The sequence below is a fragment of the Eschrichtius robustus genome, chromosome 5, assembly GCF_028021215.1.
Source record: "Eschrichtius robustus isolate mEscRob2 chromosome 5, mEscRob2.pri, whole genome shotgun sequence".
Lineage (NCBI taxonomy): Eukaryota > Metazoa > Chordata > Mammalia > Artiodactyla > Eschrichtiidae > Eschrichtius > Eschrichtius robustus.
In genome coordinates, this window is record NC_090828.1 from 35,332,242 (window position 1) to 35,356,803 (window position 24,562).

General features: G+C 38.7%; 1 protein-coding gene across 5 annotated transcripts in view; it reads left to right on the plus strand.

Moving 5' to 3' along the window:
• The first annotated feature begins 1,985 nt into the window (after nt 1–1,985).
• Nucleotides 1,986–24,562, plus strand: part of KCTD18 (potassium channel tetramerization domain containing 18) — a 28,898-nt gene continuing 6,321 nt past the window's right edge. Inside the window, exons 1-7 of one of the 5 annotated variants that reach the window (XM_068543837.1) lie at nt 1,986–2,087; nt 2,633–2,709; nt 4,481–4,716; nt 6,292–6,503; nt 11,958–12,151; nt 13,259–13,353; nt 19,592–19,694. In XM_068543837.1, the coding sequence (XP_068399938.1) occupies nt 4,557–4,716; nt 6,292–6,503; nt 11,958–12,151; nt 13,259–13,353; nt 19,592–19,694 (764 nt within the window). In that variant the 5' untranslated portion in view covers nt 1,986–2,087; nt 2,633–2,709; nt 4,481–4,556. The other 4 variants (XM_068543839.1, XM_068543836.1, XM_068543840.1 and 1 more) reach the window with 4 other exon arrangements.

Sequence of the window (24,562 nt, forward strand, 5' to 3'; positions counted from 1 at the left end):
TTCAGATCCCTCCCTATTTTTTCCTCACAGGTGTCTCCCCCAATAAGCTTTTTGCAGGTTTAATCTGATCTTGCTATCCACTTCACAAAGAACCTGAACTAGCACATCATAGTTGATCACCAGCAAATTTAATGTCGTTTCTATTTCCTAAATACATTTCTTGCACTCATCCACTTCTCTCTATCACCATCACCACTTGAGTAGAAGTTATGCCATTTGTCCCCTGGATTCCTGCAACAGCTGCCTACATTCATTTTATGCCTTTTCAATCCATTCTCATCACAGTAGTCAGAGTGAGTTTTTAAAAATATTAAATCGATCATGCCATTTCACTGCTTAAAACCTTTTAATGGTTTCCCATATGCTTAGAGTAAAATTTAAACTACTTATGCCACAAGATGCTTTAAAAGCTGGTTCCTGCCTCTCTTCTCAGCTTCATCTCTTATCACCTTCCCCCTGGTCCCCATGCTCACCAAGCTCCAGATATACTAGTGTCCTTTCCCTTCCTACAAACTGTCAAGTCCTTTCCTGCCTCAGGGCCTTTCCACTTGGTCTCCCTTCTTCCTAAAATATGCTTCCCCCATCTCTTCGGAGGATAGGCTCATTCTCATCCTTAGTGCTCAACTTAAATGTCCCCTCATCAGTGAGAACTTCTCCCAAGCCATCATCTCCATCCAACATTATCCTATTTCCTCCCAAGTGGTTATCACTGTCTGTAACTATTTTGCTTAGTGTCTGTTTCTCCCACTTGAACAGGAGTAGGCAAATTATGATCCATGGGTGGCCCACGCTCTAAGAATGTTTTTTACATATTTAAGTGTTTGAAATATTTAAGAATATTTCATGACACATGAAAATTATATGAAATTCAAATTTCAGTATCCATAAATAAAGTTAGAACGTAGTCACTCTCATTCGTTTATGTATTATCTATGGCTGCTTTAACACTACAACAGCAAAGTTAAGTAGTTATGTATGGCCCACAAAGCCTAAAATATTTACAGACAAAGTCTTCTGACTGCTGCACTAGAATGGAAATGCCATGGGACATTAGGTCAGGGACATTGATTGTCTTGTTCAGTCCTCCACTCCCAGTGTCTGGTCCATAGCTAGTGCTCAATAATTGTAGGTTGAACAAACCTTCCTCCTCTCCTGGGTACTATCAATATCTGAGGGGGTAGGTGGGCTTACCTCTCATTGGCTTATTCCCTTCTAAGACACAGTGAGAAAAATTGGGAACCAATTATTATTGAGTCTGGGAAAGTACCTTGAGAATAGGACTGTGTTTTATTCATTTTGAAATACCTAGCAAAGTCTCTTGCACAAGGTAGGCTGCAGCTGGAAACCAAAAGAACTCTTGGGGTTACTGTTAAGAGGAAATTAGTGCACGCAAAGCATTTAGCAGAATCTCAGGGGTACAGAAGTATTCAATAAATGTTTGCTCCTGCCTCAATTTTCCCTGCTGTAACAGGAATGAAAATACAGGGCTGTCACACAGACTAAATAAAACAAGAATGCTCTGTGTGAAACAGCTTTGTAAGCCACAAACACTATCCAAATGCACAAACATTCAAGTGCAATATATGAATGACTCTTGGCATTGAGCAACCCAGTTTGGAGGGAAGGGCCCTCCCTCATCTAGAAGTGAAAAGACCTAACCGATCCTAACTCTTACCGCTTATTAACTGACCCTGGACGATCGCAACTTCGGTATTGTTTTCTTCATGTGTAAAAGCCGCCTCTGAACGGACAAGACCGTCCCTCGGGGATCCAGCCTGCGTCTCTCTGCGTGACCTTTCCTTTCCCGGCATGGTACCGAGACTGCCAGACCTCGCGCCCTCCCCAAAGCAGGCGGCGGCTGCCGGAGGTGGGGGGACCAGCCCGGGGGCGGGGCTCTGGAGGGGCGTGTCCGAGGCGTGTCCGGGGTGGGGCCTTGCTCTCCCGGCTGTCGCCGCCAGCCTGAGACGCACGGGGGCGGTACTGGGGCCGCGCTGCTACACGAGTTGCCGAGCAGCTGGGGAGGCGCTCACTTCCGTGTCGGGCCCCGTGGCGTCCGGCGGCCTCGCCAAGGGCCGGGCGGGCCGCAGGTCAGTCGGGGAGGCCGCCTACCCCGCCCATCCCGTGCGGAGGAGTTGGGCGCCGGGTGGGCCGCGGGCCCGGGAGGCGGCAGGGCGCCCTGATGAAGGGCCCGGGCCGCGCTGATAACACGGGCGCCCGGGGCTGCAGGCTCGGGCTTCGGGCCGATTCGGGATCCCCGGACCGCGGGGAGACCCCCGCGGGGCTTTGTGGTGTCCCAGCCCCTCCCCTTTCGTCCCGCGTCGTGGGAGGAGTTCGAGTCCCTTGAGCGTTTCTCAAAGTAGGGCCCGCGGGGGGGACTCCCGACCCCACCTAAGACTTTCTGAATCGGAGTCTATGTCGTGGTCCGGGAATCTGCATTTTCAGCAAGTGTCCCTGATGGTTTTGATGCCGGTGGTCACGGAACCGCAGTCTGGGCACGCTACCTCAGAGGGCTGGGCACTTTCGACCCAGCAGGGAGTGCAAGTGGGTGCATTTGAAGGTGGGGCCCTGTGACTGGCCTTGAAATGGTGATGGTCCTCTGCCTTAGGGGTGTCTCTTGAATCCTTGCGTCCAGGGTGCTGCTGTGTTCCTATTGCCATCCACAGGAGTCTTCAGACGGACGGACGGACGCTTAGTGAGTGAAGTGCCCAGGTCAGGAGCCTTAGGAGAGAAACAGTGCTGAAGGAGTCGGTGTGGGGTGCAGCTGGAAGAACTTGGAGTTGGTCCTGCTGACCTGGATTGGGGCTGACTCCACCACTTACGGCGGGGTAGCCCTAGTGTAGACCCTGCACACATTACTATTTCTTTCTCCAGTGTCCTCACCTGTCAGTAACTCCTACCCAGTAGGGCTTTTGTGTGAATGAGGTAATGTCTGTCAAGTGTCTCCTGCAGTGGCTGGCACGTAGCATTCAGTAAATGGGAATTGTTAAGGGGGATGCAGCTTATAGTCCCCCAAACTAGGGATGAGTCAAGTGGAATAATATGTGGACAGGGGTACAAAGTATATCTGGGAGAACTGTGCAAGGATTCTAACTGGGGGGTGCTTGGGAAGGTCATGTAAGCAGTGAGGTTTGCCTGCAGCTTTGAAGAATAGATAGGATTCCAGGGAGCTGGCAACAGGGACAGCATGAACCAGTTCCACTCCAGGCCTCAGAAGTGGTTCTTTCACATGGTTCATTGTTGGGCTGCTCCTTGGACTTTTAGGCAGTGTAGGAAGTCACACTGATAAGTGGATTTTGAAGGCTGGACTGTTGGCCCATAATAGTTTCTGTCTACTGTGTTCCACACACATGGTGTTCCTCAGACTCTAATCGTCTCCTTCTCTTATTGGAAATTGGCTAAATTGGAGCATCTGTGAAAGGATGCTCAAAGTTGATGGCAAAGTGAATGGCCATGGATGTAGCTGAGCCTATTGGTAGCCATTTCACACTTGCTATGAAACGTGAAGATACACTGGGAGTACATTTTCCTCAGGGTATTGTTTTAGGTTCTGTAGGAGTGCCACGGTCAGCTGTGGTTCATCTTATCTCCAGAATGGATTAAGAAATAAAATCCTTAAAATGTCTCTAAAGGTTCAGCTATTTCAGAGGGAAGAAGCCAGATGATTTAGAGATGTCATTTGTTGTTCTTCTGGACCAGTTTGGCTTTGGGTATACATGGAATTCTGATCTCAGTTGATAAATTATATATTCCTTAGTTACCTACCTTAAGAATTACAATTACCGTTGTTAATAATTTCTGCTCTTATGTTTCCTTAAATCTCCAGAGCCAATACAAAGTCCTTCAGTATATACCCTCTTGTAAATTTTTATATTATTATAGGTAATATTTATCATTTATTGAGTACGTACTCTGAGCCAGAGACTGTTCTATATGCTTTTTATATTTTCTGTCAATTACTCCTCTGATAGTCCTTTGAGGTAGGCATCATCCTTCCCTCCAATTTAGAGATGGGGAAACAGGCAGAGGAGGATAAGTATTTGCCCAAGGTCCCAGGCTAGTAAGTGGTAGAGCCTCATAGCCTGATAACCATGCTACATGCTGATCCCCTCTGCAAGTCTACACAGCTCCCTCAGACTTACTGTAGTTTAAAAAGATATGTGAATACTGAAGATCATAAGCACACCTCACCTTTGCTTTATATGTAACAGACAATGCATTATCTTGTTTAATTCTTTAAACAGTCATTTCAACAGCTCTGATTTGGTTGGTAATACTTCATTATCATTTACAAACCCTCTGAGCCAGAGTTTTCCAGCTTCTCAGCATATCTCAAACTTCTTTTGTATTACATTAAATCCTTCGATTCAGTATTGCCAGTGCTGAGGAATTTGTTTTAAGCCACTTTAGAATGTATTTATTTTTATTACCTATTTCATCTATTGTTGGAAATGTCAATGGTGATTGTCCTTTGTTTTTACAGAGGGGTACCGTGACCACCGTTGTTTTGCAGTTTCTGAAAGTGTTTCGAGGCAAAACTTCGGGTGTTGGAGAGAACAATGGAAGGTCACAAGGCAGAAGAAGAGGTGTTGGATATTCTTCGACTGAACGTGGGTGGCTGTATTTACGCAGCCAGGCGGGAGTCCTTGTGCCGCTTTAAGGACTCAATGCTGGCATCCATGTTCAGTGGTCGTTTTCCTCTAAAAACAGATGAATCAGGTAAATATCTAAAGTCTGTAAGCATTATCATGAATATTCATTAAAATAGGAGTCTAGTTTAAATTCCCTTTCATTTTTCTAATTACAACAGAATGTATTAGCTTAGTATGTTAATTACTGAGATCATTGGGACTGTACGGAGATTCATTAAGTACATGGAGAAATTAAATACCAGTTTCTAGAATCTGTGATGCTGTTGCTAATAGTTGACAAAAAAGTGAATGTGTGTAAAGGCCAACCATCACCTAATTATGGGGATTAATCATATTTCGAAAGTTGTCCCATTCATACAACTCAATGGGTAAAGGTATTGAGCCTGATTAAATATATTAGCTTCTCTCTGTGTTCTTCAAGTTAAAAAATGTACTTCTCTGGAGAAAGGAGCTGCCCTCATTCATAGCTGACAGGGCAGGTACTGTCAGTGTAGAATTAGTGTTAAACTCACACCTAGTCCAGCTGCAGAGCCTTGTGTGGGCAGATGTGTATGCCTAAGAAAACATCAGTTGAGTGATACCGTCAGTCACCCAGGACTGAAAATTGGTGTTTCAGAAGAAACTGTAAAATACAAGGGTTAGGGTCCTGGGGCCACTCTGCTTTGAGTGCTCTGGGGTTCACTGAACCTACTACTGGTGGTAAAGAAACTTCAGCAGAGCAAGTAAGGCTTTTTGTACATCTTAGGCGTTCTGGGGCTCGTAGAACCCACTCTTGCTTCTGTGTTAGAAAAAAGGGATTGAGGAGCTCAGAGCACGAGGGGCTGTTAGTAACCCTGGGTCTGGAGAGATTGCTTTGCCAGATGAATGGCAGTTGGAAGAATGGAAAACTCACTGATGTCTGGTGCCCAGGACTTGATGTCCATGTGGACAGAAAGTTTGTTGGTGTAAAGGTGGTAAGCAGGGACTGAGTTGTTTCCTCTGCCCCTAAGTTTTCACCTTCTTAATCCCTTCTTAAACTAATCAAGGGAGGAAGGAAATCATTGAGTAACCTCACACAGAAGTGTTTTTTTTGTTTTTTTAATTCTGCTGAATTGTCTACAAAAAGTCTTTTATCATAAAGTAGTACCAGTATAGCATTTCTTTTCTAAAGTTTCATACAAAGGAACTAACCTAATATGTCTGAACAAATGGCATGCAGAGCTAGGAACCCAGGGTTTATTTGTTGGCAACACTACAGGTCGACTTGTAGGGTCACTGACATACAAATGCTGGACCCCATTATACCCTCATTAGGGAGGAACTCCATACACCTTTCCTGGCCCAGCTGGGTTGAGATTAGGGGTAAGCTTCTGTTTCTACCAGCAGTCTAAGGTGTCCATGGCTTTTGCAGAGGCCATAGTGGGAATATAGTCCTTGCATCCAAGATTTCTAATGGAACTCAGAATACGTTTTCCTTGTAGATGAGAATACAGAGGCTCCCCAAATTTGACTAAACCTATTTGAACACTAGATATTAACTTTCTTTTGAGAAAGAAACATTTCTAATTGTAGAGGTCTTCAGTCTAATTCTAGTTTGACATGTTGAAATTTTACCGTGGTCATTTGTATCTATTCAATCATTTTTGAACTGAATATTTTCTAGGGGCTTGTGTTATTGACCGTGATGGACATCTATTTAAATACCTTCTGGATTATCTTCACGGAGAAGTTCACATTCCCACAGAGGAGCAAACCCTCATTGCTCTGCAGGAAGAGGCTGATTACTTTGGCATCCCTTATCCGTACAGCCTGTCTGACCACTTGGCCAATGAAATGGAGACATATTCTTTAAGGTCAAATATAGAACTTAAAAAGGTCTTGGCATTTTCTTAAGTTTTACAATATATGTATGAATGTTTATCTAATATTCATTTATTATACATTTATTATGCACAAAGCAATGTATGTTATTTTGTATAGCCCATGTTGTAACATAAACCAAAATGAGACAGTTTTACTTCTTACAATTTTTTTTAACTGTATTATATACCTTTATTTGTTTTGTTTTGTTTTGCATTTCTGAATTTTATTTTATTTTATTTTTTTATACAGCAGGTTCTCATTATTCATTTTATACATATTAGTGTATATATGTCAATCCCAATCTCCCAATTCATCCCACCACCACCACCACCCCCTGCCACTTTCCCCCCTTGGTGTCCATACGTTTGTTCTCTACATCTGTGTCTCTATTTCTGCCCTGCAGACCAGTTCATCTGTACCATTTTTCTAGGTTCCACGTATATGCGTTAATATATGATATTTGTTTTTCTCTTTCTGACTTACTTCACTCTGTATGACAGTCTCTAGATCCATCCACGTCTCTACAAATGACTCAGTTTCGTTCCTTTTTATGGCTGAGTAATATTCCATTGTATATAAGTACCACATCTTCTTTATCCATTCGTCTGTCGATGGGCATTTAGGTTGCTTCCATGTCCTGGCTATTGTAAATAGTGCTGCAATGAACATTGGGGTGCATGTGTCTTTTTGAATTATGGTTCTCTCTGGGTATATGCCCAGTAGTGGATTGCTGGGTCATATGGTAGTTCTATTTTTAGTTCTTTAAGGAACCTCTATACTGCTCTCCATTGTGCCTGTGTCAATTTACATTCCCACCAACAGTGCAAGAGGGTTCCCTTTTCTCCACACCCTCTCCAGCATCTGTTGTCTGTAGATTTTCTGATGATGCCCATTCTAACTGGTGTGAGGTGATACCTCATTGTATTTTTGATTTGCATTTCTCTAATAATTAGTGACGTTGAGCAGCTTTCCATGTGCTTCTTGGCCATCTGTATGTCTTCTCTGGAGAAATGTCTATTTAGGTCTTCTGCCGTTTTTGGATTGGGTTGTTTGTTTTTTTAATATTGAGCTGCACGAGCTGTTTGTATATTTTGGAGATTAATCCTTTGTCCGTTGATTCGTTTGCAAATACTCTCCCTTTCTGAGGGTTGTCTTTTCATCTTGTTTGTAGTTTCCTCTGTTGTGCAAAAGCTTTTAAGTTTCACTAGGTCCCATATGTTTATTTTTGTTTTTATTTCCATTACTCTAGGAGGTGGATCAAAAAAGATCTTGCTGTGATTTATGTCAAAGAGTGTTCTTCCTATGTTTTCCTCTAAGGGTTTTATAGTCTTACATTTAGGTCTCTAATCCATTTTGAGTTTATTTTTGTGTATGGTGTTAGGGAGTGTTCTAATTTCATTCTTTTACGTATAGCTGTCCAGTTTTCCCAGCACCACTTATTGAAGAGACTGTCTTTTCTCCATTGTATATCCTCGCCTCCTTTGTCATAGATGAGTTGACCATAGGTGCGTGGATTTATCTCTGGGCTTTCTATCCTGTTCCATTGATCTATATTTCTGTTTTTGTGCCAGTATCATATTGTCTTGATGACTGTAGCTTTGTAGTATAGTCTGAAGTCAGGGAGTCTGATTCCTCCAGCTCCGTTTTTTTCCCTCAAGACCGCTTTGGCTATTCGGGGTCTTTTGTGTCTCCATACACATTTTAAGATTTTTTGTTCTAGTTCTGTAAAAGATGCCATTGGTAATTTGATAGGGAATGCCTTGAGTCTGTAGATTGCTTTGGGTAGTGTAGTCATTTCCACAATATTGATTCTTCCAATCCAAGAACATGGTATATCTCTCCATCTGTTTATATCATCTTTAATTTCTTTTATCAGTGTCCCATAGTTTTCTGCATACAGGTCTTCGGCTCCATACGTAGGTTTATTCCTAGGTATTTTATTATTTTTGTTGCAGTGGTAAATGGGAGTGTTTCCTTAATTTCTCTTTCAGATTTTTCATCATTAGTGTATAGGAATGCAAGAGATTTCTGTGCATTAATTTTGTATCCTGCAACATTACCAAATTCATTGATTAGCTCTAGTAGTTTTCTGGTGGCATCTTTAGGATCCTCTATGTATAGTATCATGCCATCTGCAAACAGTGACGGTTTTACTTCATCTTTTCCAACTTGTATTCCTTTTATTTCTTTTTCTTCTCTGATTGCCATGGGTAGGACTTCCAAAACTATGTTGAATAATAGTGGTGAGCGTGGACATCCTTGTCTTGTTCCTGATCTTAGAGGAAATGCTTTCAGTTTTTCACCATTGAGAATGATGTTTGCTGTGGGTTTGTCGTATATGGCCTTTATTATGTTGAGGTAGGTTCCCTCTATGCCCACTTTCTGGAGAGTTTTTATCGTAAATGGGTGTTGAATTTTGTCAAAAGCTTTTTCTGCATCTTTTGAGATGATCATATGGTTTTTATTCTTCAGTTTGTTAATATAGTGTATCACATTGATTGATTTACGTATATTGAAGAATCCTTGCATCCCTGGGATCAATTCCACTTGATCATGGTGTATGATCCTTTTAATGTGTTGTTGGATTCTGTTTGCTAGTATTTTGTTCAGGATTTTTGCATCTATATTCGTCAGTGATGTTGCTCTGTAGTTTTCTTTTTTTGTAGTATCTTTGTCTGGTTTTGGTATCAGGGTGATGGTGGCCTCATAGAATGAGTTTGGGAGTGTTCCTTCCTCCACAATTTTTTGGAAGAGTTTGAGAAGGGTGGGTGTTAGCTCTTCTCTAAATGTTTTATAGAATCACCTGTGAAGCCATCTGGTCCTGGACTTTTGTTTGTTGGAAGATTTTTCATCACAGTTTCAATTTCATGACTTGTGATTGGTCTGTTCATATTTTCTGCTTCTTCCTGGTTCAGTCTTGGAAGGTTATACCTTTCTAAGAATTTGTCCATTTCTTCCAGGTTATCCATTTTATTGGCATAAAGTTGCTTGTAGTAGTCTCTTAGGATGCTTTGTATTTCTGCAGTGTCTGTTGTAACTTCTCCTTTTTCATTTCTAATTTTATTGATTTGAGTCCTCTCCCTCTTTTTCTTGATGAGTCTGGCTAAAGGTTTATCAATTTTGTTTATCTTTTTAAAGAACCAGCTTTTAGTTTTATTGATCTTTGCTATTGTTTTCTTTGTTTCTATTTCATTTATTTCTGCTCTGGTCTTTATGATTTCTTTCCTTCTACTAACTTTGGGTTTTGTTTGTTCTTCTTTCTCTAGTTCCTTTAGGTGCAAGGTTAGATTGTTTATTTGAGATGTTTGTTGTTTCTTGATGTAGGATTGTACTGCTATAAACTTCCCTCTTAGAACTGCTTTTGCTGCATCCCATAGGTTTTGGATCATCATGTTTTCATTGTCACTTTTCTCTAGGTATTTTCTGATTTCCTCTTTGATTTCTTCAGTGATCTCTTGGTTATTTAGTAATGTATTGTTACTTCTTACAGTTTTTGAAGACATGTTTCTTAATTACCACTACTCATTTTTTAAGGCCAAAAGTCTATTCTAGGAAAGTGTATTACCCTGCCACTCAAAAGTTTATGGAGTTTTTATTCCTGATTGAAGGTTTAATACTTTTTGATGGCTTTTTAAAATAGAACTCTTCTGCTCTTGAAGTTCTTCTTAAATTAAGAGTAGTACTGTAGTATGTGAGGGTATAGTGGGATTAATTCATTTACTGAAGTGATATTTTAAAAGGATGGTCATGATAAATAAAAGATTGTATAAAATCCCTTACCTGATTTAGTGAGTGTAGCAGTTTGTTACTAAGTTAAAACATCAGTTTGATTAGTTCACCTTGAGATCAGTAAATCTTTTTTTAAGAGGCTTCTGTTTTAAATCACATTTGAAATGTCTGTACATGACTTGAACAGCTTCATCTGTTTTTGTCTTATTGATAAGTATTATATTTGCTATTAATTAGCACTTTTGAACATCTAAGAAAAATATTTTTCCTAGATAATTGTTCATAGTGAAAAGTGGTCTGAATTGGTTTGAATTCTTTGAGTTGGATGTCATTGTTTAGGAGAGCAAGCTGACAGTATGGTTATTAGGAGTGCAGCATGAAGAGAAAGTTGATTTGGTTCCAGATCCCCTTCGGGAATTCGCATGGTTGTATGGGTTCTGCTATTGGAATTATTTATAAACTGAGTTGTCGAACAGTCTTTTGGTGCTGTTTGCCATATCTGCAGAGTGGGGCTAAAAAAGCCGAACTGGAAAGTTGGGACAGATTAACATTCACCTTTATAGTCTTTCATTCTTGGTTTGTATGCACGACAGATATAGCATGCAAACATTCATTCTGCCAGCCAACTCCTATTTATTTCAAATGTTTTTGACATATAAGACCCTGTTCTAGGGACTGTGTGGGACACAAAGAAATATGACATGCAGTTTTTGCCCTTGAATGGTATATAATGTTGTTGGTGATTTTCATAGATGTGCAAGTGAAGATAAAAGCCAATACAGGAGTTAGATGGCAATATTAAATGAAAATGCAACACATGTTAGGGTCCTCTTTTCCTTCACTGAGTCAGTAAATATTAAGCATCTCCTTTGTATCAGGTACTTTTCTAGGCACTTGGGATACAAAACAAAACAGAAAAGAGTGCCTAGCCTCAGAGAGCTCACAGCAATAATGCCATTTCTCCCAGGGAAGGCCTGTACCACTCCACTGGGTGAAGCCCTCTTCCTCTGTGCCCCTTAGCACCTCGTAGGCTTACCTGGTAGCACTTCTTACACTGTGTGCTGATGACTTATTTAATGTCTGTCTTCTGCATCAGCTATAAACTCAAGGAGGGACTCTGTCTCCTGCTCACCATTATGTCTCCAAGGCCTCAGACAGTGCTTAGTATTCACACATAGGTACTTAGTATTCAAGTGATTGAGTGAAAAGGTGGATAAATGCCAAATGAGTTCAGACAGTATATATCGAGTTCATATATTCATATCTTTCAGTGTAAAAGAACAAGTTAATCTGGTTAATCCATGATTGGATTTGGAGTTAAGAATAAGCATCAACCATGGGGCAAGTCAGTAGGAGGTAAAAGGAAGATTGAGTCAAATGGAAAATCAGGGGGAAAAGAAAGAATTTTAACTTTTACTTATTATATGAAGATTTTAAAATGATGTTGGTAGTGAGTCTAAAGGAAGAGGAAGTAAAATATAATTTCCATGTGGAAAAAGATTCTCTAAATGAAAAGGTTTTGGGTTTTTGGGTGGTGATTTGCCCCACCTCCCCCAATACCCCAAATTCAACAAATGGTTTGGTTTTTAAAGGCATAAACAGTAGGCTGAGATATATAATCTTTTTATTTCCCTTATGACCAACTGAAATTACAGCTTTATGTGAAAGTAATAGAGCAAATTCATTTTTACTTTACTCCAGAATTAAATTCAAATTTTATATATTTTTTTGCCCCAGGCTTTAACAGACTTCTGTGATTCGTATGGTTTAGTTTGCAATAAACCAACAGTTTGGGTTCTCCACTATCTTAACACATCTGGTGCAAGCTGTGAGAGTAGAATTATTGGTGTATATTCTACAAAAACTGATGGAACAGATGCAATTGATAAGCAGCTGGGAGGAAGAATTCACAGTAAAAGCATTTTTAAAAGGTATGTCTGTGTTTAAGTATGAAAAGGAACAACATAAAGTCTTGGTCTCTTCTAAGAGGTGTTATTGAATGGAATATGTGGTTGACTAGGAAAGAAGCCAGTACCTCTCAACAGACAGAGTGAATCTCATAGATGTCGAGATAGGCCTGTTTCATGAGGAGGTTGTAATTCAGACCATTTCACATCTGTATAAGCAATAGGCCATCTACTTGGTCTAGTACAGTGGTTCTCAACTGGGAGTGGTCATCAGAATCCCCTGAGAGGCATTATAAAAAGAGAAAAGAAAGAAAGAAAAGAAAAGCCACATGCCTGGGTATCTCCCCTCCACTGTAGTCCAGGGACAGAAGCCTGGCCTAGAAGTCAGCAGGCCCGCTGAGGGACCCAGGACTGGCCTGTGTCTTGGTGTCCTGGTTTGAGAAATGCTGAAAGACTTTTCATCTGGTCCCTCCCAACTTTAAAATTCTATGCCTTGAACATGTTAAATTCTTAAGGGTTATTCTGTTAATATTTTCCCTGTAATCTCATTTATACTAGTCAATTCACTTAGCAAAATTTGTTTTTTAATTCTCTGGGAGATTGGATTGGGTCACATGTCAGTGACTAATGCATGACCACATGAGCTTGCTGTTTAGATAATTAATATGTTATCATTTTCTGAATTCTTTACAGGCAGGGATGTTTGTATATGATATATAAGTGCCTGACATAGTGCTAGGAAAGTTTTAGTCAAAGTTGAACCTTTTCTAACTTTACTGGAGTTAGGTGATTTTTTAAAGAAAACTTATTTTAAAGATTTGTTGATTTGTCTGCACAGTTTATATTGTGGAATTAACAAATACTTTACTGCAGTAAAAAAGAGATCAAATGTAGGTTAGTACGTAAGTATAGTATATTACGCTCATCTAGTATGTCGTATATAGAATATATATATATATACATATATATACATATGTATATGCTTAAGGATCACAGAGGAACAACTACTCATTACCTACATATTTTTTTTCCTTAGTTAACAAGCACTTATTGAGTATCTATTAGCTGTGTATATGTATACACAGTCATACCTAGGTAGTATATTTTCATTACCTTTTGTAATATTTCTAGGGAGGCAGGAAATAATGTTCAGTATATTTGGAGCTATTATTCAGTAGCAGAATTGAAGAAAATGATGGATGCCTTTGATGCCTGGGAAGGAAAAGGTACAGTACAATTCTTTCATTTCATGGCGGAAGGTAGACTTTTCCTTAATAAGACAAAGCAAGTTCAAATACAGCATTTCTTTTTTTGAGAAAATGTTTTTGGTGTGGGTCCAGGTAGTTGTCACCTTATAGTAACACTGAGGCAGTTTACTTACAAATTTTTAAACCCCATGAGTTGCTAGATATTATTAATAATCTATAATACAGTAACCTAAAATACACTTTTGTTATGCTTATTTAGTTCAATTTAAAAAGAGTTTCTGGGGCTTCCCTGGTGGCGCAGTGGTTAAGAATCCGCCTGCCAATGCAGGGGACACGGGTTCGAGCCCTGGTCCAGGAAGATCCCACATACCACAGAGCAACTAAGCCCGTGCGCTGCAACTACTGAGCCTGCGCCCTAGAGCCCGCGTGCCACAACTACTGACGCCCACGCGCCTAGAGCCCGTGCTCTGCAACAAGAGAAGCCACTACAATGAGAAGCCCGCGTACCACAACGAAGAGTAGCCCCCGCTCGCTGCAACTAGAGAAAACCTGCATGCAGCAACGAAGACCCAATGCAGCCAAAAATAATAAATAAATACAATAAATTTATTACAAAAAAAATAATAAAAAGAGTTTCTGTAGCACCTACTGTGTACCTAGCATTGTCCTAGGAAGTATACCTCTAAATTAAGCATAAAATGTGTAATCAAAAAAACAAGAGAGAGAGAAAATGAAAATAATGCTGGGAAGATATCTAAAGAGCCCTTAGAAAATAAATATTCTTTAAATGCACACTTTGAAATTTGACTGTCTTTACCAAGCTGCTTATGTGAGTTGATAATAGTAATGCTGCTTGATATTCAGTGTGATATGTAGTTTACATTCAGTATCTCTTAGTCCTAAAACAACCCTGTATGCTGTTTATGATTTTATTGATGAGGAAAAGAAGTCTCAGAGAGACATGCCACTTGCTTAAAGATCACAGAGGGTTAGCTGTTCTATGCCTAAGTATTTTTTTCTTAATTAACATATATTGAGTGTCAATTAGGTGCAAGCACTATAATTAAGTCCTAAAATTGTCCAAAGATAAATAAGACACATCTCAGTCCTCAAATGATCTTAAAAGCTGGTAGAGAGAGACATTGCAAGTCACGTAAGATTGAATAAGGAAAGGAAGAAGCTTTTTAAAACTCTCTATCAGCTGTTCCTCTTTCAGGCAGGATGCTAGGACCAATCCTTTTTTCCCTCCACTTTGCCTCACTCACTTTTCCTCCTTTTTCTTTTCATATCATGCCCCTCAAACAGATAGGATGAAGTGTGTTGAACAAAATGCTATTCTCTTTAAGCTTATTACTTCAGATTTAATTGACTTTGAGACACTTGGGCTTAAGTTGAAGAACAACGCCCTTGGTGTTCTTGTCTCCTTCTGTGCCGCTGGACTAGCAGGCTGCCTGGGAGGCTTTGGGAGGGCCTAGGCTGGGATTCTTCCTCCACTGACTCAGGAAGCTGGAGCAGAGAGCGGGGATCACTGACTTTAACAAAGTGTGTGACTGATTTTAACTTTTTAGAAAGCATGTAATAGAGTATCATTGTTATCTAACAAAGTTCTGGAAGGCCTGTGGAAAGCCATAATACAGGAAACAGAAGTAAGAGAAAGAACTATTGGGCTTCCCTGGTGGCACAGTGGTTGAGAATCTGCCTGCCAATGCAGGGGACACGGGTTCGAGCCCTGGTCTGGGAAGATCCTACATGCCGCGGAGCGACTGGGCCCGTGAGCCACAACTACTGAGCCTGCGCGTCTGGAGCCTGTGCTCCGCAACAAGAGAGGCTGCGATAGTGAGAGGCCCGCGCACTGCGATGAAGAGTGGCCCCCGCTCACCGCAACTGGAGAAAGCCCTCGCACAGAAACGAAGACCCAACACAGTCAAAAAAAAAAAAAAAAAAAACTATTGAAAGGAAGAAGACAGTTATTGTTATTTGTGGACAATATGTCTTTGTAGAAAACCCGAAAAGAATCAACTAAAGGTATTTCAAATGATGAGTTTAGTAGACTAAACTAGCTAGATACAATATAAAAAAAGATTAGCAGCTTACTTATGGTAAATTAATTAGAAATTATAGGAGAAAATCCCATTCACAATAGCAATAAACAAAACGAAATAACTAGGCTGCCCCACCAAGAAATGCTTGGGTCCTTTACGAAGAAAACTGCTAAAATGTATTTATCTGTCCATCCATCCATCCATCTACAAAAAAGAAGAGATGAAGATTACTGTGAGACATACCGTGATCCTGAAATCTGAATATTATAAAGATGTCAGTGTTTCTCAGATTAAATTATAGGTTTAACACAATTCCTACCAAAATATAAATGGACCTCTTTGAGAATCTTGAGGAAATGATTCTAAAATTCCTTTGAAAGAATAAACAGGTGAAATACCCAAAAACATTTTGGGAAGTAGAAGTCATTAGAGGGATGAGTTTAACTCTGTTTGATGGTAAAAATACTATATGTAGCTCTATACTAATAAAACCATGTCTTTCTGGTACAAGAATAGATGCAGAGATCAGGAGTAAAATCCGTTAAATTTGTAAGAATAAAATTACTATGTGATAAGAAAACATTAAATACCAATAAAAATAGATTATTTGAGAAATATGCTTGGGAGAAAAACAGAACTTGAACCTCACATCATTTATGAAAATAATCCCAGGTAGATTTATGAATGAAAAATGAAACTATTATAGACTATAATGAAATGTAAGCAAATAACTGATTTCTTAATAGGGAAAGAAATTATAAGCTTAAATAAAACATAAACAAAGATAAATTTGATTACATAATATTTAGTGTATTAACTTTAAAACATAAATAAAATTTAAAAACTAATAAAAAACTTGGATAAAAGTGTTGCATTAACTGGACAAAGATTATCCTTACAATAGAGAGGGTTTATTTAAATTGATTAGAAAACCAGCTCAACCCTCCTACAAATAAATGTATAAGGTTCATGACCATAAAATTCCCAGAAAAGGAAATAAACGTGGCAGAGGTTCAAACTCATTATCAATGAACTATACATTAAATGAGAACTATTTTTTTATATACCACATTAGTAAAGATCTCATGCATTCTTGGCAGGAATAAAATTCATATTACTTTTTTTGGAAACAATTTATCAGTATGTATCAATAGCATCAAAATTGTTCATATTCTTTGAGCCAATAATTCTACTTCTAGAAATCTACCTTAAAGACATAATCAAATGCAGACAAAGGCTTATGAACAGAGATGTTCAACTAAACATTATTCATAATAGGGAAAAAATAAAAGCAATATAAATGTCTATAATACAGGGTTAAATACATATTGGCACATCCACAGGTTATAGATGAAATATAGCTATTAAAATTATTTTGAGGGAATTCCTGGGCAGTCTGTTGGTTAGGACTCCACGCAGCCACTGCAGGGGACACGGGTTCGATCCCTGGTTGGGGAACTAAGATCCCACGTGCTGCGTGGCTAAAAAAATAATAATGATAAAATAAAATAAAATAAAATAAAATAAAATTATTTTGAATAACTTTTTACGTTGATGAGTGCCCATGATAAAGTAAGAAATGGTCAAAAGCAGGAAACAAAATTAAATATGTGTTTTCAATTATGTGCATATCATACGAATAGAAAAAAGACTGGAATGAGATACATTAAAATGTCATGAGCCATGATTCCTAGTTTTAGGATTAGAAGTGATTTTTAATTTTTTTTTATATATACTTTTCTATATTTTTCAAGTTTTGTACAATGAATGTGAATTATAGGCAGGAAAAAAATGAAAGTCTTAAAAACAAATTGCATTATATCCATTTAATGGAATACTACTCAGAAATAAAAAGAGATGATTATTGATACATATATCAACATGGGTGAATCTTCAAAACATCATGGTAAAGAAGCCAGACACAAAAGGCTACGTGGTGTATGATTCCATTTATATGATACTTTGGAAAAGGCAAAACTAAGGAATGGAGGGCAGGGCATCAACTGTAGAAGGGTAGGAGGGAACTTTTTGGGGATGATAGAAATGTTCTGTATCTTGATTGTGGCCATAGTTACATGACTGTATACATCTGTCAAAACTCAGTGTACTTAAAAAGAGTGAATTTTATTTTATGTAAATTATATCTCAATAAACCTGACTTAAAAATAAAAACTTAATGGATGAGATCTGGTGATGTTTTTGTAGCATAAGTAGGTTTGGGAGTATGATCAAGCAGTTCTAGAAAGTTGTTGTCTTAAAATGAGGTCCATAGACTTCGAGTATTTGGACATGTCTATTATATATAATAATTTATGTGCCCAGCTTGCTAAGTTGGTTGTTATTACTAGCCCTTTAATGGTTAAAAAAGAAGACACCAAGTTCCTTCTTGGGACTTAAAGGTTACTGTTGTTTTTAATACCAAGCAGTTTTTATTCAGCATCATTCTTTAAGCCTTTTTTAATGTGTCTATGTATAATTTTTATGGTTCTTTTTTTTAAAAATGAGGTGAAATTCACATAACATAGAATTAATTACAGTATACATTTCAGTGACATTTGCTACATTAACAGTGTGTGTAACCAGCACCTCTATTTAGTTCCAAAACATTTCTGTCACCCCAAAAGGAAACCCAGTATCCATTAAGCAGTTACTCTGCATTCCCCTCTCCCCTCAGCCCCTGGCAACTACCAGTCTGCTCTCTGTCTCAGTGGATTTGTGTATTCTGGCTATTTATATAAATGGAATCATACAATATATAACCTTTTGTGTCTGGCTTCTTTCACTTAGCATAAGGTTTTTAAGCTTCATAAGAATACATTTTCAGGGACTTCCCTGGTGGCGCAGTGGTTAAGAATCCGCCTGCCAGTGCAGGGGACACAGGTTCGTTCCCTGGTCCGGGAAGATCCGACATGCCGCGGAGCAGCTGAGCCTGTGCGCCACAACTACTGAGCATGCGCTCTAGAGCCCGCGAGCCACAACTACTGAGCCCGCGTGCCACAGCTACTGCAGCCCGCGCGCCTAGAGCCCGTGCTCCACAACAAGAGAAACCACCACACTGAGAAGCCTGTGCAGCACAATGAAGAGTAGCCCCCGCTTGCTGCAACCACAGAAAGCCTGCACACAGCAATGAAGACCCAACACAGTCAAAAATAAATAAATTTTTTTAAAAAAGGAATACATTTTCAGCTTTCAATCAGAAACATATCAAAACTATTATATATAGAATGGATAAACAACAAGGTCCTATTGTATAGCACAGGGAACTGTATTCAATATCCTGTGATAAACCATAATGGAAAAGAATATGAAAAAATATTTATATACACATACACATATGTATGCATGTATAACTGAATCACTTTGCTGTACAGCAGAAATTAACACAACATTGTGAATCAACTATACTTCAATAGAATAAATTTAAAAAAAGAAACATATCAGATTTAAAAATTAAGTGAATTTGACTGGAATCTTGGCCTGCCGCATTAACACAGATTATTCTCGTTTGAAAAGATGCCTATAATGTATTGATACCTCATATTCATATAGTGGTTGCCTCTTACAGAGTGGTTCACAAAATTTATCTGATTTGATGATTGCAGCAACCTAGTGAGGTAGACAGGGCAAGTGTTAGAACCCCTACTGTCCAATCCTTTCACATTACTGCCAACACTATGACTTATAATAAAGGCACCTAACATCTCTTGAGTGCTAAGTCTGTGCCAGGCCCTGTTCTAGGCATTTTGTTTTTATTTTCTCATTTAATCATCGCAGCAAGGTACTATTATTGTATTATGTACTATTATGTATGTATTATGTATTATGTACTATTATTGTCATCATTTCACAGATGAGAACAATTTCCCAAGGTGATATGATTAGTGAATGAGAGAAATGGGATCCAGGCCCAGGCAGTTTTGGCTCCAGTGCCTGTGCCCTTAACCAGCACACACTCAGTTGCCCAAGGTCTGTATAACGACCTGCTGGTTATCAGTGGCAGAGCTGGGGCGGCTGGTAGCCAGCTCTTTCTGGACCTGGGTCATGAGCTGTGCCACTGTTGCCCTGGCTCTTCTTGGGAGCACTTCCTGCTTATACTTCTCTTCATCAAATGGGAGGCATGAACCTTAAACTGTTTCTGGCCGGTCTTATACAAAAGTGTTGCTGAGCCTTTGGCAGTGGACAGTGGTTCTCTAAATTGTCTTTTTATCTTCCAGGTGTTAGCTACTGGCGGGTGCCTCATGAGCTGATAGAATGTTGGACTCTGGAAGAGCGGCCTTTACATGGAAGCCTGCGTCACATGGCCCCAATTCGAAAGAGGTTATCTGTCCTTTGTTGATTTTTTAAAAAATTAATCTATGACCTATATTTTTACTGCCTTTACTGGGGGAGTGAATAATGGTTCTTGACCTCATTGAGCTTATTAATTACCTAGGTGAATATTCTGCCTTACCATCAAAGTATAAATCTTTATTTATTTATTTATTTATTTTTGGCTGCATTGGGTCTTCGTTGCTGAGTGCGGGCTTTCTCTAGTTGCAGTGAGCGGGGGCTACTCTTCGTTGTGGTGCACAGGCTTCTCTGCGGTGGCTTCTCTTGTTGCGGAGCATGGGCTCTAGGCGTGTGGGCTTCAGTAGTTGTGGCACACGGGCTCAGTAGCTGTGGCTCGCGGGCTCTAGAGCACAGGCTCAGTAGTTGTGGCACATGGGCCTAGTTGCTCCGCAGCATGTGGGATCTTCCCGGACCAGGGCTCGAACCTGTGTCCCCTGCATTGGCAGGTGGATTCTCAACCACTGCATCACCAGGGAAGCCCCAAAATGTAAATCTTGAGGGAATACCCTGGCAGTCAGTGGTTAGGACTCTGCGCTCTCACTGCCAAGGGCCCGGGTTCAATCCCTGGTGGGGGAACTAAAATCCCACAAGCCGTGTGGCGTGGCCAAAAAAAAAAAAATTAAATGCAAAGTTACCAGAACTATGTAAAAAGTGGAAGTAATTCTTTAAAACTGAGTTATATGGTATGTTCTTTTTGGGAGAGTATGATTTTAAGAATACTACTGGACACAGTGGGAATGCTGTGGTAAGTATTTTTCCGCACTAAAGTGAAATCCCAGACTTTATTGGCAATAGTCAAGAAATCTATTAGACTTAATATTTGAAATTTCCTGTGACTTATTCTGAATCCCTTTCTCCTTCCTGTTACCACAAATAACATTTTTATTTAGTAGTATTATCTTGTGTTCTATGAAATCATTAGCACTGAATTCACTCCACATCTGTGTCTTTCACTGTGGTTTAAATACATTTAAAATTATATTTCCTTTTCATTATCTTGGGTAGTATTCATGACTTTCAGACATTCTGATTTCTTGATCATCTATTCTAGCATTTGAGTCAGCGCCCGTATGAAATTTCAGACTGCTTTCTTACTTTTGCCCTCTGGATCTTTCACAGAGGTGCAGAGAATTTTATTCAGTTTTTAGTAGTAAATCATATGTTAAAACAGATCGTTTTACTTAAAGGCTCTCATTTTATTATCATTATTTATTTTGGTGTTCGAACTTATAGTTAGCAAATATTATTTGGGTCTAGAGCAGTAGTTCTCCATTGGGGGCGGTTTTGTTCCCCAGGGGATATATTTGGTAACGTTTGGGGACACTGTCGGGTGGGGGATGTTGCTGGCATCCAGAGGGTAGAGGCCAGGGTTGCTTCTAAACGTCCTAGAATGCAGAGGGCAGCCCCCCATGACAAAGAATTGTTGAACCCCAAATGGCAATAGTGCTCAGGTGGAGCAACCTTGGACTAGAGTCCAGTGGAAGATGTGTACAAAATATAAAGCAAGCAGAAATGGTTTTATGGAAACTCTCCTCTGTGTTAGTTGTCTTTTTCCTCTGCGATTTTATTAAGCATCATTTTTGATTCATGGACCAGGTAACGATGACTTAGAAGTACTTGTGAGATCCCAAAGAACCATTTCTCACCTACAAAATTTTAGTTATGTTCAGTAGAGTTTTGAGGTTGAATATATTATATTATATTTCAAATCACTACGCTATTATGATCCCATTTCCAAAAATCAGAGTTCAGTATCTTATATTTGCCTCTGAAGACACAACAGTGCTGAGTCAGAGGGAGAAGACTTGGAGGATTGCCATTACATATGTTCAGAAGGTGATCTTCATGAAGTGAAACTGATGGAAGCAGTGGAAGGAGCAGGCAGGCTTTTGGCAGTGGTTGCTTGACAGTTTGACAGTTTTAAGGTCATTTAAAGTAATGTCCCCTGTGATTTTTTTCCTTCATTTTGTTGGTGTAGTGTATCATATTGACTGATTTGTGGATGTTGTACCATCTTTTCATCCCTGGAGTAAATCATCATGTGTGTTCCTTTTAATGTATTGTTGAATTCAGTTTGCTAGTATTTTTTTTGAGGATTTTTTGCATTTATGTTCATCAGGGACATTGGTGTGTAATTTTCCTGTGGCATCCTTGTCTGGTTTTGATATCATGGTACTACTGGCCTTAATGAATTTGAAAGAGTTCCCTCCTCTTTTATTTTTTGGAAGTGTTTAAGAGGGACTGGTATTAATTCTTTGAAGAATTGGTTTGGTAGAATTCACCACTGAAGCTGTCTGGTCCTGAACTTTTGTTTGTTAGGAGATTTCAATCTCCTTAGTAGTCATTGGTCTGTTCAGATTTTCTATTTCATCGTGATTTAGTCTTGGTAGGTTGTATGTTTCTAGGAATTAATCCATTTCTTCTAGGTTGTCCAATTTGTTGGCATGTAATTGTTCATAGTAGCCTCTTATGATCCTTTGTGTGTCTATGGTATCAGTTTCAACATCTCCTCTTTCATTTCTGATTTTGAGTACTCTCTTTTTTTCTTGGTGAATCTAGCTAAAGGTTTGTCAGTTTTGTTTATCTTTTCAAAAAATCAGCTGTTAGTTTTATTGATCTTTCCTATTGTCTTTTTAGTCTCTATTTCATTCATTTCTATTCTAATCTTTGTTATTTCCTTCCTTCTACTAACTTTTGTTTGATCTTTTTCTAGTTCCTTGAGGTGTAAAGTTAGGTTGTTTATTTGAGATTTATCCTATTTCTTGAGGTAAACATTGCTATGAACTCTCTTAGAACTGCTTTCACTGCATCCCACAAATTTTGGTATGTTACATTTCCATTTTTATTTGTCTCAAGGTATTTTTTGATTTCTCTTTTGATTTCTTCTTTGACCCATTGGTTGTACAGTAACATGTTGTTTAATCTCTATGTATTTGTGAATTTTCCAGTTTTCTTTGTGTAATTAATTTCTAGTTTCATACCATTGTGGTCAGAAAGGGAGCTTGATATGATTTCAGTTGTCTTAAACTTACTGAGACTCGTATTGTGGCCTAACACATGATCTATCATGGAAAATGTTCCATGTGCACCTGAGAAGATTGTGTACTCTGTTATTTTTGGATGGAATGTTCTGTAAATATCTGTTAAGTCCATCTGGCCTAACATGTCATTTAAGGCCAATGTTTCCTTATTGATTTTCTATCTGTAGGATCTATCCATTGATGTAAGTGGGGTATTGAAGCTCCCCACTATTATCGTATTGCTCTCTGTTTCTTCCTTTAGTTCTGTTAATATTTGCTTTATTTTTTAGATGCTCCTATTTTGGGTGCATTAATATTTACAAATGTTATATCCTCTTGTTCGATTGACCTTTTTAAGATTATATAATGCCCTTTTTTGTCTCTTATTACAGTCTTTGTTTTAAAGTCTATTTTATCTGATAAAAGTATAGCTACTCCAGCTTTCTTTTGGTTTCTTTTGGTTTGCATGGAATATCTTTTCCCATCCCTTCACTTTCAGTCTGTGTGTGTCCTTACACTTAAGTGAGTCTTTCGTGGGCAGCATATAGATGGGTCTTATTTTTTGATCTATTCAGCCACTCTGTGAATTTAGTCCATTTGCATTTAAAGTAATTGTTGATAGGTATGTACTTATTTCCATTTTGTTGATTGTTTTCTGATTGTTTTTATAGTTCCTCTCTGTTCCTTTCTTCTCCTGCTCTCTTCCTTTATGGTTTGATGGCTTTTTTTAGTGGTATGATTATATTCCTTTCTCTTTATCTTTTGTGTATTTACTATAAGTTTTTGCTTTGTGGTTACCATGAGGCTTACATAGAACAACTTATATCTATAACAGTCTGTTTTAAGTTGATAACAACTTAAGTTTGATTCCATTGTAAAGCTCAACATTATACTATCCCCTGCCACGTTTTAGGTTTTTGGTGTCATATTTTACATCATTTTATATTGTGTATTCCATAACTAATTATTGTAATCATAGTTATTTTTATTACTTTTTTCTTTTAACCTTTATACTAGCTTTATAAGTGATTAATATACTACCTTTACTATATATTTACCTTTCCAGTGAGATTTATTCTTTCATATGTGTTGTTACTAATTAGTGCCCTTTCTTTTCAGCTTAAAGAAGTCCCTTTAACATTTCTTGTAAGGCCAGTTTAGTGGTGATGAACTCCTTTAGCTTTTGTTTGTCTGGAAAACTCTTTATTATTCCTTCAGTTCTGAATGGTTATTTTGCTGGGTAGAGTATTCTTGGTTGGATTTTTTTCTTTTACTACTTTGAATATATCATGCCACTCCTTTCTGGCCTGCAAAATTTCTGCTGAAAATCTCCTGATAGTCTTATGGGGGTTCCTTTGTATATAACAAGTTATTTTTCTCTTGCTGTATTTAAGATTTTCTCCTTGTCTTTCACTTTTGACATTTTAATTATAATGTGTCTTAGTGTGGGTCTCTTTGGGTTCATCTTTTTTGGAATTCTCTGGACTTCCTGGATCTGGATGTCTCTTTCCTTTCTCGGCTATATAGTTTTCAGCTATTATTTATTCAAATAAGATTTCTTCTCCTTTCTCTCTCTCTTCTTCTGGGAGCCCTATAATGTGAATGTTAGTCCATTTGATGTTGTCCCATAAGTCCCTTAAATTATCTTCACTTTTTTTCCATTCTTTTTCTTTTTCCCTGCTCTGATTGGGTGAATTCCACTGCCCTGCCTTTGAGTTGACTGATCCTTTCTTCTGCTTCATCTGGTCTGCTGTTGAACCCCTCTAGTGTGTTTATCAGTTCAGTTATTATATTCTACAGCTCTGTGACTTCTATTTGGTACTTTCTTATATTTTT